This window comes from Rosa rugosa, chromosome 2 (genome assembly GCF_958449725.1).
Source record: "Rosa rugosa chromosome 2, drRosRugo1.1, whole genome shotgun sequence".
Lineage (NCBI taxonomy): Eukaryota > Viridiplantae > Streptophyta > Magnoliopsida > Rosales > Rosaceae > Rosa > Rosa rugosa.
Genome location: NC_084821.1, coordinates 70,941,714 through 70,958,483, shown reverse-complemented (window position 1 = coordinate 70,958,483; position 16,770 = coordinate 70,941,714). Strand labels below are relative to the sequence as shown.

At 39.4% G+C, this 16,770-nt stretch overlaps 4 protein-coding genes across 6 annotated transcripts; 1 reads left to right on the top strand and 3 right to left on the bottom strand.

The window, feature by feature from the left end:
• The first annotated feature begins 352 nt into the window (after nucleotides 1–352).
• On the top strand, nucleotides 353–2,292 carry LOC133731447 (probable serine/threonine-protein kinase PBL23). The gene is made up of 5 exons (XM_062158816.1): nucleotides 353–488; nucleotides 707–894; nucleotides 982–1,171; nucleotides 1,258–1,652; nucleotides 1,766–2,292. The coding sequence occupies exons 1-5, from the start codon at nucleotides 353–355 to the stop codon at nucleotides 2,054–2,056; spliced, it is 1,200 nt and encodes a 399-aa protein (XP_062014800.1). The 3' UTR covers nucleotides 2,057–2,292.
• A 116-nt stretch (nucleotides 2,293–2,408) lies between these two features.
• Nucleotides 2,409–3,118, bottom strand: LOC133729868 (uncharacterized). The gene has a single exon (XM_062157475.1). It carries the CDS (start codon nucleotides 2,939–2,941, stop codon nucleotides 2,549–2,551), a length of 393 nt encoding a protein of 130 aa, XP_062013459.1. The 5' UTR covers nucleotides 2,942–3,118; the 3' UTR covers nucleotides 2,409–2,548.
• Nucleotides 3,119–4,008: 890 nt separating this feature from the next.
• On the bottom strand, nucleotides 4,009–11,558 carry LOC133729865 (phospholipase A I). 3 transcript variants are annotated; one of them, XM_062157472.1, is made up of 18 exons: nucleotides 10,746–11,558; nucleotides 10,209–10,356; nucleotides 9,975–10,053; nucleotides 9,700–9,853; nucleotides 9,392–9,601; nucleotides 9,058–9,303; nucleotides 8,807–8,969; nucleotides 8,470–8,730; nucleotides 8,273–8,394; nucleotides 7,722–7,883; nucleotides 7,444–7,636; nucleotides 7,206–7,342; nucleotides 6,395–6,533; nucleotides 5,944–6,141; nucleotides 5,382–5,853; nucleotides 5,080–5,296; nucleotides 4,904–4,993; nucleotides 4,009–4,789 (listed from the first exon to the last, which is right to left on the bottom strand). In XM_062157472.1, the coding sequence occupies exons 1-18, from the start codon at nucleotides 11,274–11,276 to the stop codon at nucleotides 4,349–4,351; spliced, it is 3,963 nt and encodes a 1,320-aa protein (XP_062013456.1). In that variant the 5' UTR covers nucleotides 11,277–11,558; the 3' UTR covers nucleotides 4,009–4,348. The 3 variants fall into 3 exon arrangements, with proteins under 3 accessions (XP_062013456.1, XP_062013455.1, XP_062013457.1); XM_062157471.1 differs by having other exon boundaries at nucleotides 5,382–5,856; nucleotides 10,746–11,556; XM_062157473.1 differs by lacking the exon at nucleotides 10,746–11,558 and having other exon boundaries at nucleotides 5,382–5,856; nucleotides 9,700–9,864; nucleotides 10,209–10,258.
• Nucleotides 11,559–15,510: 3,952 nt separating this feature from the next.
• LOC133731446 (la-related protein 1A-like) lies at nucleotides 15,511–16,101 on the bottom strand. The gene has a single exon (XM_062158815.1). It carries the CDS (start codon nucleotides 16,099–16,101, stop codon nucleotides 15,511–15,513), a length of 591 nt encoding a protein of 196 aa, XP_062014799.1.
• Nucleotides 16,102–16,770: the final 669 nt, after the last annotated feature.

Below are 16,770 nucleotides of genomic sequence, written 5' to 3'. Positions count from 1 at the left end.
AACCGTATTAGGCCTTTAAGGTGAACAACCTCTAGTCGATTGAACAATGTAGGTGATCCAAGTAAGGAACTATCCGTAGCTAGTTAATTTGATCATCAAGTCGATCAGAACTGTTAGGCTGGAGCGAATCTGTTGTAGCTTACAGCTCCAATGACTAGAATTTCGTCCAAAAATGTAGAGAACTAACACTGTTACGTAAGACTTGTTTGATTAACACATACACCTACTAACAACTTTAACAAAATCTGTTCCAACTTATTGCCATTTCACGTCATATTTGTAAACATGCATGAAGCATTCGTAGAGAGTTTGCAGAAGGTAGGGGTGAAGAGGAAACAAGGGAGATTCGGATATGCGCTGCTTCTCTTGTTGCAAGCCGGTGGACGATGATCCTCCGAAATTTATAGTCAGAAAGACAGGCCGAAGGCCATATTCTAATACTGCCACGACATTGGACTCCTTTTTCGCAACGCTCTCCCTTAAGTCAGGTATATACGTCGCGAAAATTCTACAATGCATTAACGCGTTAATACATAATGTAAATCAGCTCCATAAACTGATGCATCAATGCATTACATTTACATGCATGGAGTTGGTCTACATAAAGTACACCGAATGGGAGCCCTAGCTAGGCCATCTTCTTTGACCTAAAATGACTTTCAGCTTCATTTTCAAGTTCATAAAGCATGCTTCTCTATATGTGCAGGTAGCAGCAGATGCAGGAATTTGCGCAATCAGATACTCAAGGTGGGAAGTGCAAAGCAATCTGCTCGGCTTTTTACGTTCAATGAGCTTCATGCTGCAACTGAGGGCTTCAAGGCTGCTTGTTTGCTTGGAGAAGGAGGATTTGGGAAGGTGTACAAAGGGTACATAGATAGCATCAATTCTAAACAGGTTTCTCTCTCGCGCAGAGATCAGATATTAGTAAAAAATGTCTAGGCATTGCACATTTGTTCATTTTGTTGGTTCATTCTGTTTCAGGCTGTGGCGGTTAAGAAACTTAACAGGAAAGGAATGCAAGGAAGTAGAGAGTTTTGTGCTGAAGTTATCATGTTGAGTCTGTTTCAACACCCAAACCTTGTCAGTCTAGTAGGGTACTGTGCGGAAGGAGAGCAGAGAGTTTTAGTGTATGAATATATGGCCAGTGGATCTCTGGAGGATCACCTTCTAGGTATGCATACAAGTTGTTTGTGATACTGCTTTGATGAAATTATATTGGAAATGAATTGAGTTATCACATTTGTGTTTGTGTTTTAGACATAGGTCCGAATCATGAGCAGCCTCTTGATTGGTACACTAGGATGAGAATAGCTGAAGGAGCAGCTAAAGGACTTGAGTACTTGCATGATGTTGCCAAACCAGCAGTGATTTATCGCGATTTCAAAGCATCAAACATATTGTTGGATTCCCAATTCACTCCGAAGCTGTCTGATTTTGGACTTGCTAAGTTAGGTCCAACAGGAGACAAGTCCCATGTGTCTACAAGGGTGATGGGAACTTATGGCTATTGTGCCCCAGAGTATGCTTGCACAGGAAAGCTCACAAAAATGTCTGATGTCTACAGTTTCGGGGTTGTCTTTCTTGAGTTAATCACCGGAAGAAGAGCTGTCGATGAGACAAAACCAGAGGAAGAGCAGATCCTAGTCAGTTGGGTATGTTACTGGTCAAGAATTACCAAATAAGCCTTCTTTTATTTTAAAGTTTAGTGTCAAATGCAACCTTGTTTGTATTGGACTATTGATGCACTTTAAACTTCCTGATGCAGGCACAACCACTGTTGAAGGATAGAAGTAAATTTTCATTAATTGCTGATCCGTTGCTTAGGGGAAACTTTCCGGTGAAGGGTCTGCATCAAGCTCTTGCAATTGCAGCAATGTGTCTCAATGAGGAAGCTGATTGCCGACCTGTAATGTCTGATGTTGTACTTGCTCTTGAGCATTTATCCAAGCCAAGAAATGAAGTTGTCATTGATGATGAATCAAAACACAGCCCTGTGCAGCTGACCAATGTCCAATCTCTAAAACGAAGGAGTTCCAAAGCAGAGCTAGATCTATAGCATTGGCATTCAGCAGGGTGCAAGTGGAAGAAGTTGTGCTACAGATTCAAGATCAATGCAGTTTTCATTGCATAGAGATTAAGAAAGTCGTATTGTTTGTATTTTTCGTGTTCCTATTGACAGAACTGAATATGTAGTTTGTATATAGATGTACTACGATATTTATGGTTTGCACTCAATTGTTTTCCCTAGTCTTAAATTATACACTTCAATGGATTGTAAATTAAAACCTTCTATCTATTTTAAATTCTATAGTATCTCAGATTTCTGTTGCTCTTCTAGATCAATCCACAAACCTATTAATCTACCTCCTTTAGAAATTCAATTTTTTGCTGCATAATTGGCTTGTACGTTCTTTGAAATGACAAATCTATAGCAACCTCAACAATACAGATATAATTACAAGATGGAAACCCCTGAGAAGGTAGAAAGGTTCATTGGTACAGTCCCATAGCAAAATGGAAGAGAGAGCTAAGCAAAAGAAAAAAAACTCTAAATGCTCAAGTTGTTCATATCATCCTTGAGGGACCTAAAATTGAACCCAGGAATGCCATTTAGCCGATTGTTTTCTACAACTTCCGCCGCAGAACATATGTTTGATAAGAACCTCCTGCTCCCTCTTTGCCTCTTCCATTTCCAGGTCATCCTCAAGAACCAGAAACTAGGCCTGCTAGAATCACAATTCCTGGAACTCATGTCCACCATTTTCCCCCGGGGCTTCACTGAGCTTCCACGCCGGTCTAGCTCAAGCTTACCAAAGTACTCAATCTCCCTCCTGACAAGAGATCCCACAGTGCCTCGCGTGCCTATTGCAACTGGAGCTGTTGCAGCCATTTTTCGAGTCTCAGGAAACTTGGCCTCTGTGGTGCTGGCTTTATACTCCATGTCTTAGGTATAAAGTCAATGAGTGATGTAAATAAGAAGCTTGTGGATGAAGAAAGTGGTGGCCCTAAGGTCTTTTTCTTCAGGGAAGGAAGAAGGATTGCTTTGGATTTGGAGCATCTCTCTGCTTTGATATTTATAAATCTTAATGCACTGCTTTTTTGGTAAAGTGGACACCGTCAGATTTTTTATCATTGGTGCTTCTGGTAGGAGGTAGGAGATGGATCGCTATCATAATATCCTTGTGTCTACAATAAAACCATGCATAATCTGCGGATCAAATTTCTAACCTTTTTGACTGATGACAGATCCTTTTACAGATCGTAAACTCTGCACCTAAATTCATTATCACGGTAGGGTCTGAACAAAGTTCTAATCATTTCGAAAACGTTTTCAGAAATCCAAACATCCTTTTCTAATTTCACAGATGGCACGAAATTTCGGAGTTCTTTATACTTTCCTTGCAATCTTTCCTTGGGGTAAAAGGAAAAACAGAGGTGAAGATTTTCACTCTCTTGCTTGGAGTGCTTTTTAGGTAAGGGGTTACAGGTGCTGGACATATTCTTCATTGCCATTCTTTTGCTTTTTACTAATTGTTTTTCTGTATCAGATGTGGGAATGATGCAATTTTCTAGATGGGGTCACTTTTCTATATAAATTATACTGGTTGAGGCTTGGTTCATTTTCCATGAGCCTCAGTTCGATAGGCATGAGTGGAGCTGGAAAGTGAGGGGCATGTAATTGATTAAGCTCACCAAGTGCAGGGACCAAAATCATTTCTTTCATTTGGTAATGGAATAGAAGATGCCCTGTGAAGGCTGTAATTGAATAGTTTTCTTTTCCCAGGAATGGTGGTCGGTCCAATTATAGTTTATTTTGAAGCTATGTTGGTTCCATTGAAGTGCCCTCTAGGGCACCATCTGCATTTTAACGCATTGCTTAAAGTTGAAGGCCATGAACTATATTCATCATTCAGAACGTGACCGCTTGGATAGAAAATGAACGATACTAGGCACTGAGATTGTGCTTGAATTAGGTTCGTTTAATATGACTCTTCACCAATACAACAATAGACGTTACGACAAATTAAACTATTATAAATGCCGAAGAAATAAAAAGAGTTGCTGAAGAAATGAAAACTCGGCAAAAGAGTTTATCAGAATGAAGGGAAAATGAGAAAATTTGACCCCATATACAATATAAATGCAGAACACCGTACTTGTTTATCTAACAATTAAACAACAACATTTCTATTTTCTTTTCTGATTGTAAGCCTCAAAATTGGAAGTTCCCTCTTATTATCTAAATATCCACGAGCTCCTCTATGTACTTATTCCCTTTTCTATTTTTCCTATCCTTTTTTTTTTTTCCGTTTAAACTTTGTTTCAATGTATGAAATGTAGTTACTATCTACTGTATACTGGGAAGATGACATGAATACCTCAACTTCCGATGTGAAGCAAGAGCATGTCGTAAAGCAACATCCACACTTGTACCCTCTCGAAACAGTGAGTCATACAAATGACAGACGAATTGGGACACTTCTTCCTCATCATCATCCCCAAAGCCGATAGAGTGGTCTCCATTTTCACTGTCTTCCCAATCACTCACCGGACTTTCAGGTTCAGCCGCCTCATCTTCAACTTCTTCATCTTCAGCCTCCTCATCACCAATCTCAAACTTTTCAAGAACACTGAAATCAGTAGACCCGAATGTTAACTGTGTTTCTTGGGGCTGTACTGAGGAAGATATAACCGCTTTGGCACCAGAGTCTAAAAATGCTTTGATCATAGTTGGCGTAGGCCCATTTGTCCCTGTACAAATAATGATCCTGTCTCTCCAAGCTCCAACCTAAGTCATGAATGACATAAAGGCATCAATTCTATCACTTAAATCATACACCCAAATTGGATGTTTACCATAACAAACAGCAAATGCTTCACATAACTAGTGACTATGGCATACCATCCATCGAACATCATCAGGTGTCAAGTGAATAGAGGGGACAGTTCTACGAAACAAATACGCCCCAATTTCTTGGCCATCTTCCATTACCTTAAGAAAATGCAATCCAGAATTAACAATTTGGCAACTTCTAATGAGTACCAAAAACTAATGTATGTAATGCTTAAGGAACATACTTGAGTTTGGCGTCCCATATAACGGTGAACGATACATCCAAGTTGGAAGATTGGTTTACAAGCAACCAAATCAGAAACAGTTGAAATATTGGAAAGAGGTGATCCAGCCTTCTTGCGATGGTTTCGCATAACTGATAACAAGCTCAACTTAACACTCTGCAGAAAGTTATCTGCAAGTTCTCCAGGTTCAGCAACCACAAATACATCATTCTGCCAACTGCAGAAATAAACAGCCAGGGGAATTAGTGACAACTGAAATTTGCAATTATAGGTTATAACAAATTAACCATTGAAATATTGACCTTAAAATCGAGCCAATTGAGTCATTTTGAAGGGCCAAATGCACAATGCCCACTTGTGGCAAATTTTGTAACTTCTCATGCAATGACTGAACGGGTACAGAAAGCTGCCTAGGTCCTGAAGGAGACTTTGGTGGTGAGGCAGCTCCCTTTCCAGGTTGGCCATCTAAGCTCAGAGGTGGGACCATATCAATTCGGCCAACCCTCTGCGGGCCAAAGTCAGGACTGTAGAAAAGTGGGCTTGATGGGACGCTTGCAGGAAACAAAGGCGACTGAAATGGTGTTGGGAATGTTGTTGCTGCCGCGGTTTTCACAAACCCTGATACTCCTTGCATTAAAGATACCCGTATTCCATTACGAGCACAAAATGATTCAAGTTCATGAGCGTGATTCGAAGCTCGACCAGAATTGGGGCTATGAGAAGCTTCAACAAGAAGCACATTACGCCTCCAACCTAGAGATGGGCTTTTCACATCTACTGCAGCAAAGTAGCAATATTAGTTGAGTTTCAAAAAACCTAAAAATGCATAGGGCAGAATGATGACAAAAATGTTAGCATCAATACCCTCATTTGCCTTGGGGAAATGTTGGGATCTCAAATTCTCGGACCACTTTTCGTCGTTTTGGAATGGCAGCAGTAGTCTCTCACAGGCATCCTTAAGAGTAAGAGAATTTTTCTGAATATATTCCTCAACTGAGGCTTCCAATTTCAGCCAGACAGCTGGATCAGTCTCATCCAGTTCCATATCACAACGTTCATCAACTGAAAAACATAAAAATGCTGGTTGAGAAGTGTGTGTGTATATATATATATATATATATATATTATTTTATTTTATTTTTTTCACTAAAACTCTCTTAAAGAAAAAAGTTCATGGGTGAAAACATAAATTGTCAAGGCTTGATAACAATTAGAAAGAACTATCCAGTTTTTTCTATTACGTATTTTTTTTTTTTGGGGGGGGGGGAGGGAAGAGAGAGAGATGTAGACTTTATGGACGCAAAAAAAAAAATACCTGGATTAAACCGAAAGTATTGTATTCCAGGGAGCATGGGTAGCAATGTGCTCAAGGCTTCCTCCACGCGTTCCACAGAGCAAGAACTCTCTATCAATACTTGCCCAGTATCCAGATAACGCCAACCACCTTTTCGCACCTACAGTAGCAGATTCAGTATGACTAGATAAAGCAGAATAATGACTTAAAATTCAGAAAACTTAGCAGCTACAATGCTATTCACTCGTTTCAATTTTGTGCATCAAATTCAGTAGACCATACGTTAACTGTCTTCTCAGTGCTTCTTGCAGAAAAATCAGCAAAACGAACTCCTGAAAATGGTCCTAAACTTCTAATACAATGTAAGGGTCCTCAGCACCTCCGATTCAATGCCTAAATCGGTCATGATTAGGAGAGGAGAGCAGAGTACAAGCTAGTGGGTACAGATGAGTAGCATACATTTCCATATCTGCTACCTGTACCACCCAGGTGACCTTTTATCCCACAACTATCTTGCACTCTTGCTCAATGGAAAAGCTTCAGCAAGACTACCATATGGCTTAAATGCTTGTTTCTCTTAAGGGCCCAGGAAACAAGAGCCATGCAAATAAAGAACACATTCTTCGCAAAATGTATTGAAAACTAAAAATATACATACAACCAAGAAGCTTTGCCCGAATGTTCTCTACAGGGTTTCAAAGTGACATTTGACTAGGATGGTGGAGACTTTCAATATTGCAAAAATTGTAACTGGTCACCAAAGTTCAAAACTAGATGAGAAGACGAGTGTGACAGAACTGACTTTAAAAACAAAGGAAATTTCATGATTTACCTTTGTCGGAACAGAACCACAGCCAACAGACACTAAGCAATCAATTTTCGTGTCAGGCCATAAAAGTTGTGCTTCTCTGATGGCAAAGATTGTAGGATTGTTTGCCACTATTGCACCATCTTGCCAACGATGAATATCTATAAAAGTTGCAGGACATATGTATTAAAAAACAAGATCAAGAAATTCCTTAAAAAGTCATAAAGATGATAAAGGTTTCACAAGCTGAAAAAGAGAATACCATCTGAGAAATCATCAAGATAGTATGGCGCAGCAGATGATGCTCTTATAGCTTGCCATATTTGATGCTTACAACTTCCCATAAAAGCACTGCGTTTATAGCCAAGGTCAGTACCCAAAGTAGTTGGTTCTTGCACAGTGATTCCTGAACTCTCTGAAACTACAAGAGCTACTTCTGGCGTTCCCGCAGGGTACTAAAAATTGAGTTCAAGATGCCATGTTAGTATTTCAACAGTGAAGCCATGTTGTTTGCATATACAGTAACTATCTATCTCAAACCTGATAATTCCGGAATAAGAACGGCTGAGCTGGCGTCATGCTCACCAAAGTTGACACTACAAAAACTTTGGGAATGTTTTTCACTGCCGACTCTATCATCAGATCTCCATCCTCATCAGCACACATTTCCTTCAACAATGTCTCAAACTGATCTGCACTATGCTGCAAGACAATATATTATAGCTATCCTTATAAAATTCAAAGCACATAGGCCACAACAACCTAAAAAACTAATGACTACTCCATTGTTTAAACCTGTTTAAACTAGTACCTCCACTATTCGTAGAACATATGAATACCGAAGAGATTATACAATTAAGATATAAAACAAAAGTACGATGAGAAATTAGTCTTCCATAATACAAGTGGGGGAGTTCTCTTCATTTTAAAAGCTCTTGTTTGAAGAAAATCAAGTATATATTAGAAATATGATTGTCCAAGACATCCGCAACTTCCACAAAACAAAAGTTGCAAATAAGTTAAACAAAATAAAAGAAAGGCATATCTGATGGTACCTACAAACAAATCAAACATAAAACATTAAAACATACTTTAGATCCATGTACAACAACTCTGAAACTCTGCGACGAACTTTTATAAAGCTGATCCAACTTTTCTCTCCAACTTGCAGCTTCATTGTCCTTTGGAGCAGGTTCAGCAAAGACAAGTTTTCCTGCAAAACTTATATCAGAACTGATACATACAATTGATCCATGAGAAAAGCTTCGTGTTAATACAGCATTCTCACCAAGGTTTTTGTATATTTCTTCACACTGATCTAATGACATTAGCTTAATGCCAAGAGCAACAGCAAGCATGCCACCAGTTGATGTGCCGCATATGAGGTCAAACAACTCATGTATGGGTTTTCCAGTTCCCTTCTCAATTGCTTTAAGAATTTGCACAGTTGCCAGACCTTTCATACCACCACCATCCATTGAGAGTATGCGTAATCCTTGCTTTGGCACCTGTCTCCCCCTTATGGCACGTCGTAGATTTCCATTTTCCCCTACAAAAGGCATGATATATCAACTAAAAATCTAAAACCTAAATTTTATAAACCAATTCAAACCTAAGAGACGGACCAAGAATTGCCAAAGCACGAGCTGCAGCTTTATTCACACGTGGTTCAGGCACAACTGTTAAGCGCATGAGAAGTTCACACAAACTTTCAGAAGTAACCAGAAGGCGACGATTCTCCAAACAGAACGCCAAATTTCCAACTGCTACCAAAGCTAACCTTTGCACCTAATGAATGATAAACCTCAATATTTGACAATACTATAGAAAGAAAGTACAAGAACCACTGCCTGAAGAAAGAAAGTAGAGAACTTGCCTCTGGGGTTCTGTGGGCACATAAGAGTTTTAACGACTTCAATACATCCTTGGTCAGCATTTTCTGAGCTACAGCATCAGATGCAAAAGCCAGCTTCACCACAACTTGTAATACAGAAATCACTTCCTCTTGGAGAACAGATCTCAGTACCGTCTCAATGGGTTGCATAATGTCGGCTTTCATCAACTGCATTGCAACTGAAACGTCTGCAGCAAGAGATGAAAGAGCAGAACATGCTTCTTGAACCTGCCAGAAGTTGGAACTCTTAAAACTATATGCAGGAAAACAGTATATAAGCAAGTAAAACCATTTTCAGGACAACTAACCCACATACCACATAACGGTCATCACTACTGATCATACTAATAAGCTGTCGCACTGCATTCTCATCTTTACCAACGACTGCACGGTTTCCTTCGTCTTGCATTATCTTTGCTAGTGCAGATGCTAGTAAAGGGTGATGACAAGAAGAAAAACGGAATATAAGGGCGAAAAAGGCGCTTAGCTTATGCCTAGATGCACCAAAATACGAACTGTTTTCCATCTGCAATTACCACAAAAATTTTATTATCAACAATGCATAATCTGAGATTGGAAGTTTTAGATCTCAAAAGCTTCCACAGATATTGCATTAATCATTACCTCTATCTGCACATTCACTGATCTCAAGCTGTCATCTGCCACAATCCTGATATTTGCTAGAGATAAATGATGAAGTTTGTGCAGAGGCAAGATTTCAGGAAGAAATTCAAGAGGGTTTCCAAATAGCCTAAGTACCCGGAGCTCAGCCATAGCCCTGTCACAGAACTGGAGGGAACCATTAGAACCAGAGAAATCACATTCACGAACACGGCTGTAATGGAGAGTGGAAAGAATATGTAAGCTAACTAAAAATGTTGAAGTGATGATGAAATGACCTGAAATCAAGCAGAGGCCGAACAAGCTTGTTGTGTTCCAAAGAAAGTTCCACTAATCCAACACACTGTCTCAGTTCCACTGCTTCCAAGTCCAACAAAAACCAAACAAATTAATTCATCAATGACTCAACTCCAAAACCAAATAAAGTCATGTTGATCCATCTAAACCTTTGGTTTTCATCTAAATAGTCGTGAGATAGACTGATAACATTTATGAAGTCATTTCAAACTTACCCGGTACTGAAACCAGCATGTTGTAGTCAACCCTGAGCACCTTTAAGCTTCTCAATTCCCCGAGTTCAGAAGGCAAACGTTCCAGTTTATTGTTATCAAGGTGTAGCTTCTCAAGAAGAGGTAGTCTGGTTAGCTCTACCGGCAATACCTGCAAATAGTTTCCAAGCAATTGATATAAAATCTCGCAACTCATCTCAAAATTCACTCGCAAGTAACAACAAAAATGCTCTTCCTCTAATCACTTCTAATTCAATCAATTGATATCGCATAGTCAGCATTACTTTTCTATGATGTTTTTAGTTATGAAGCAACACACCAGTGGACAACTGGACAAGGAGTTCACTCTAACAACCGAAACTACAGTCGAAAAAATGTATATACTGTCACTAGTTTTCGAAAACTAAACAGATCACTGTAACTTCCAAGTACTCAAGAACACAGTAAAGGACCGAAATTCATAGCATGATCTATTGCTTACATACATTGAACACAGAAAGAATCAAAATTCACTAACAAAGAAAGCAAAGAAAGACTCACCGACAAACCACAACCACAGAGACGGACCACCGTGACGCACTGCCAATGCACACCGCAAGCCGCCGCGCCTTCGGCGACAGCTGGCATCGAAGAAGAGAAATTGGACCTCAACAACCGGGTCAACACTCCGGTGCCGTCATTCTGCTGACCCGACCCGCCCGTCTTGGTCATACTCACGGTCCTCAACGGCTCTCTCCGCCGCACAACCCTCATATCCACACTCACATTCGCCTCCTCCGGCCTCAGCTCCACGACCACCGTGTCCTGCGGCATCGGCAGCGCCACCATCAGCTGCGACTGGAGCCGCAGCGCCACCTGGTCCTCGTCGTCGCCGGCGGACCAATCCAGATCGATCCGGAACCCCAATTCTTGATCTTGCTGCGACACTACCGACGAGGAAGACTCCAACGACGACGCCGAGGACCGCGTGCCGCTGCTGGAATTCTCCGGCGTCGGCGGGTCCTCGGTGCCGTAGGAGAGCGTGAGATGGAAGATCTCGGAGGGGCGCTTCCATCCCAGTCCCCAGGACATTGTGATCGGACGGCGATCAGGCTCCGAATTCGATCTGATCGGACGGCTGGAAGCTCAGCTCGACTATCATCTGGGTGAGGAAATGTTCAAAGGCTTGATCTTGGAGATGAAAGAGAGAGAAAGTGCGGGTCTTTGGTGGAGTTGGTGAGGTTGGATTTGGGTTGACGGAAATGGGGGTTTGAAGGTTAGGGTTTTGGAGAAGAAGGAGAATTGGGATTAATGGCGGGAGAGAAGACAGACATCGTTATATATGAGCTTTGGAGTTTTACGCACACACAGAAGTTCAGGCAGAGTCTGGCCAAAACGACGTCGTGTACAACATAGCAAAGTCCATAGGGGGTGTGTTGCTTTACTTTACTACGTAGCAAAGTCTTATGTCTTGATGGATCAAGAGTGAAATGGGGAAAGGGTAGTTAGGTTTTCTTTGATCTTAATCTTTCCGACTAAACATTACACTATCTCTGTATATGATACGGGGAAAAGCAACATTTAAATTTCAGTAGTGTAAAATGATGCCGGATTTTATGGTGTGGACTTGTAACCAAGCAGAAACATTAAAGTAACTGATTGAACAAGTAAAATTCTGGATACAGGAGTGTGGTTAATGACTTATTTTGATTTTTTCACTAAGTAAAGTTGCAATGTACAACCTTTCAATTTTTGGATTAAAGGAGCACCCACACCAGATGAATAAGGATAAGGAGCAAGTCACTAACTCCCAAAATGATGGATTTTGTCTATGAAGATGCATTTGTGCTATTAGGGATATTCTTTTCTTATTTCCCTTTGATTCAAGTTGGCATTGTGCATACCCCTTCAATGTTAGATATTGACAAATTCACATTCAGATGAGACATTTTGCCCATTAATGTTGGGTTTTTCATGCATACAAAACTTGCTTTCTTGACAAGGATATAACCTAGTGATGGAATCCCAATCATGCATGGTAAGATCATATTTTGATGGAAAAGAAACAAACATGGAGAAATAGGTTTTTATTTGCTTCATATCGTTTCCATCAGTCATAAGTCATAACTGCTTTGACATATCGAATCAATATTGTGCATTACTTGAAGAAAATAACATTATAGTAAATCAAGATTGTGAATCAATACAATACTATCATCATTTAGAAAGTGAGACACTTTATTTCAAAAAAAAAGAAAGTGAGACACTCGTGTTCATCCACTATACTACGAGAATTTACTTCATCAGCTAAGGCACTGGTTCTTAGATACAAGTCAAGGAGGCTAGACTCCTGCGGACTTAATTTGCTTCTTCGGATTTGCTACGTACTGCTTTCTTCTTGGATATTCGGCCGGAGCAGGAACTGGTGGTGAAGCAGTTGCGGTGGCAGTTGATGACGTCAAGGAGAGGTATGATCGGAGTGTCCACCATGCCTTTAGGTGACTTGTCTGTCACCTCCGATCTCTGTGACGCCAGCGTCGTCGCTTTTCGTTTCTCGAAATCCATTGCCTTTTGTTTCAGCGTGTTCTCCAAAACTCTTGGACTGGAGCCGTTGAGGGTAATTTGGACATTTTGTTTTGTTCATCCAGAAAGATTTGGGCCATTCGTGCTATTTTGCCCTCTTAAATTTAATTGTTGGACCTGAATCACGGACCTAATTGACCCACTTGAAAGTAAGCCTTTACTTGACCCGGTTGAACGTGATATGTATGGCTTCACACCCGATTGATGAGGAATCTTCACAAACCTTACATTTGGGAAGAGGAAAGAATGATACTTCTTGTTTGAGCATTCATTCTATATTTTTTCATAAGTCATACCGAGAGTTTAGATTAAGCTATATATACACTTTTGTGAGTCACGATATTTTTTCTATTTATAAGTTTATTGAGATTTTAGATTAAGCTACACAAACAAAATGTATGACATATTTGTGACTTTGGTTCTGATAAGAGTATCATTGATGTTATTATATGTTCTAGTTTTAAGATATTAGAGAAAACTAAGCGATCCCAGTCTTGAATCGATAGCAGGGAAAGAGCAATATGCGTAGGCCGACCAAAGCAGAGATGGAAAATGCGAACTATTATGTCATCGCTGGTATGAGGATTTGAGATGCCTCTAGTGGAGACAACAACAAATTCCCTACGACGCAGGGTCTATGCAGTGGCGGAACTGCTACAGGGCCTGAGGGGGTTCAGACCCCCCCTAACATTTGTCCAAATCTTCACCAGATCACCTAAACGTCATACAATTAAGCTACAATTAAATAGAACTTGGCTTTAATTGAATCACTGGACCCCCCCCCCCCCCCCAAACACACCAATCAGGCAATCAGCAACACAACTTACAAAATTATAATGAGAATAATTCAAAATTAATAGTATTTACTGTGTAATAACTATCCAAATTTATAATGAGGAAATATGGAAATGCTTCTTAGAAGATTTTGCAATTTATTGTAATTGATGTCTAGTTTCTTCAATTATTTTATTATAGAAAGTTAACAAGGTGTGTTTTTTTGGTTAATGAAGTCAACAAAGTGTGTTGATTAATATGGAAAATGAGTTTTTTTTTTTTAAAAAAAAATTATATTAAAGTTAATGTTTTATGTCTCGACCCCCCCCTAATTTCAGATCCTGGTTCCGCCACTGGCTCTATGTGGCATTTACTTTGATCGCCGAAACCGAATACACCATGTTAGAGTCATAGATATCAAATATACACTGTCCAGTAGTAAAATGTGATGATTGGAGCAGAAAGAGTGAATGGGAGCCGGAGCTGGCAATTTTGATTAAAGGATCATTGATGTTATTGATGTTATTATGTGTTAGGTTTTACATGTTATAGTTATAAGATATTAGAGAAAATTAAATGATGTCTATGAACATGCATAAGTTGAAGATGAGTCTATATAACATTTAGGAACATGCAAAAGGAATTGGGGCTGAAAGCCCAGCTGCGGATCGAACTTTCAGGCTTTCAGCATTCATTGGATGCCAGATCTTAAAATGGTGAAAGAAAGATTTTACTCCTGGTTCTCAAGGGATTTAAAGCACTTTTCCCTATTGTGTTTGTTTCATAAATATTTTGTATCCTAATCTCGTTGTATTGTGTGTGTCAGTTGTGGCTTTGTCAAACAATCAGTTGGTCTTCTATAAAGGGGAATTGGCTTCTACCTATGTTCCGCAGCCCTTATGCTGTATCAATCCTTCTTCTCGGCCAATTGAAGATTAGGTATCAAAGCTGGAGAATCTGTTTGTGACACTTGGCTTTTCATGTCATCGATCAATATTACTATTACATTTTTATATGTAATGTCATTTATATGGAATTGATGAAACAAAAATTGACATTTATTGAGCAGCCATCAATATTATTGAAGAAGTAAGGCCAATCATCCACTACTGAAATTCGCTACACGTACAAACTCAAATACATGCAATTTTTTTTTCCTTTTAAGGGTTTTTTTCTTTCTTTCGATTAAATAAAAGAAAGTTAATTTACATAGAAAAACCCCTTTTCTTTTAAGGGTTTGGCATTGAGACTTCTAATGAGATCATAGATTATGACTTATGAGATATGGAACTAGTTTCTATATATGTCAGGGACATTTGGAATGGGTGTGCTTATGGAAAAGGATTCCAACACGAAATTGGAATGCAAGTAGACCCAGAAGTTGCATCCTGGTCGACTTGGCTACAAAAATAATTGATAAAAAAAAAAACATAAAATTGGCATCAATAGCTCAAGTAGAGTAGCCATATATCAACTATGAATTAAGGAGCATCTCAAGGTGACTATAGTAGATTAGTAGCCACTAGCCACTACTAAACTTTTCTTGCCAGCAAACAACGAGTTAAGCCTCGTATAAAAAAAAAATAAAAAAAAAAAATACAACGAGTTAATAAGCTACCTATAGATCATTCAGATGGGAAAAAAAAAAAAAAAATCTTTATTTGAATGAAGTTAATCAAACATGAGATATGATATTACAGTTTCCCTTACTGGCTCCAATGGCTTTGTATAAGTAACTCAAGCCCCAACATCACTGTTCATTACATTCAGCATGCAAATAAGATTCAAAGAAACGATTCATGTTCCCGGCAAAAGAAAATCTTCAGAAGTTACACAACAATGTTTAAGAGCATTCATTCTACGAATAAATAATCTTCTTCATTAAGCTTTGCTTCATCTCATCAAAACTTGAAGCTAATGACTATCTTTCCACTCGATCCTTTTCTTTATTTCTTTTCATGTAGCTAGCTTAGCTGATGAAATCCACGTACTTTGACCACACATCACGTCTTCTTATCCTGTTACCTCGGACTTCTACTATACTCGAGTCTAACAGCGACTCAAGAATGAAGGTTACAGATTTACACATTGCTTTAACCCTATGAAACCCGGCAATGATAGGTACTGGAACCCACCCTTTGTCATCCATCAACGAAATCAGGTAACGGTCAGGCTTATTCAAATTTTCATCACTAAAATAGTACTCTATCTGCTTCATAATATCACCCCTTAATGAGGCTACTGCATCCCTTGAATTCAAAGAATGAGATCCCATATTTGGCATAATGCTCGGAGCATGACAAGAAAACTGAGGTTCAACAGAAGGACAAGTTCCGAAAGCGCCAAAGTAATCTGGTTCTACAGGATTATAAAATGTGGTAGCATAGTATGGCGGTTGAGGCGTAGTTTGGTGCACAAAAGGATGGTATCCACCAACATATGGCTGGTAGTTATACCCAGAAAGAGGAAGAACCTGAGGTTGATAATGTAGCATAGGAAGAAAAGGAGGTGCATATGAGTTTGCACCGCGTCTGTTACCAACTTGCTGATGCATCATCATCATGGAAGAGGCTAGCTCAAAAGTTGATCAAGAAGGCAAAAGGAGCATTGGAGGTTAATTAGATCAGAACCATGCTTATATAATATCACAGTCTGGTCCTTAACTCTTCAGGAAGTGTATTCCTAGCGATTCGAGGTTTCTGGGTTCTATTGGTTTTAGGTAAGTTGAATTAGAGTTATATTCCTATATCCTCATGGATTTGATACAACTTCTACTTCTCAGATTTTATGAACATTTGGATACCACTTTTTGACTTGAAACGCAGCAGTTTTAATTTATTCTCGCACGAGAAATACAAAAGCAAAAAAAAAAAAAACATTTCCCAAAACAGACAGGAGACAAGCCCTAAAACATGAAACAAAACCATACCAGTATCATCAAGCTCTCCTGGTCAAGGATCAACCAAGCTTCGGACGCTTCGGCAGCGGTTGATCCGGGTTCCGGCCTTGGTCAGATTTTGGTACGTGGAACTAAAGTCCCATGGTTACGATTTATAACTTGGCGTTGAGAGTTTTGATAAGTAATAACATTGTTTTCTGTCACGCACCGTTTCACTGAGTACTAACACAAACGAAATCAGAAGAAGCATTATTATTCCCTTGATAACCCGGAGTTAAATAACCTAAGAGGTATTCTTTTTTTGAAATGACCTAAGAGGCTAAGAGGTAT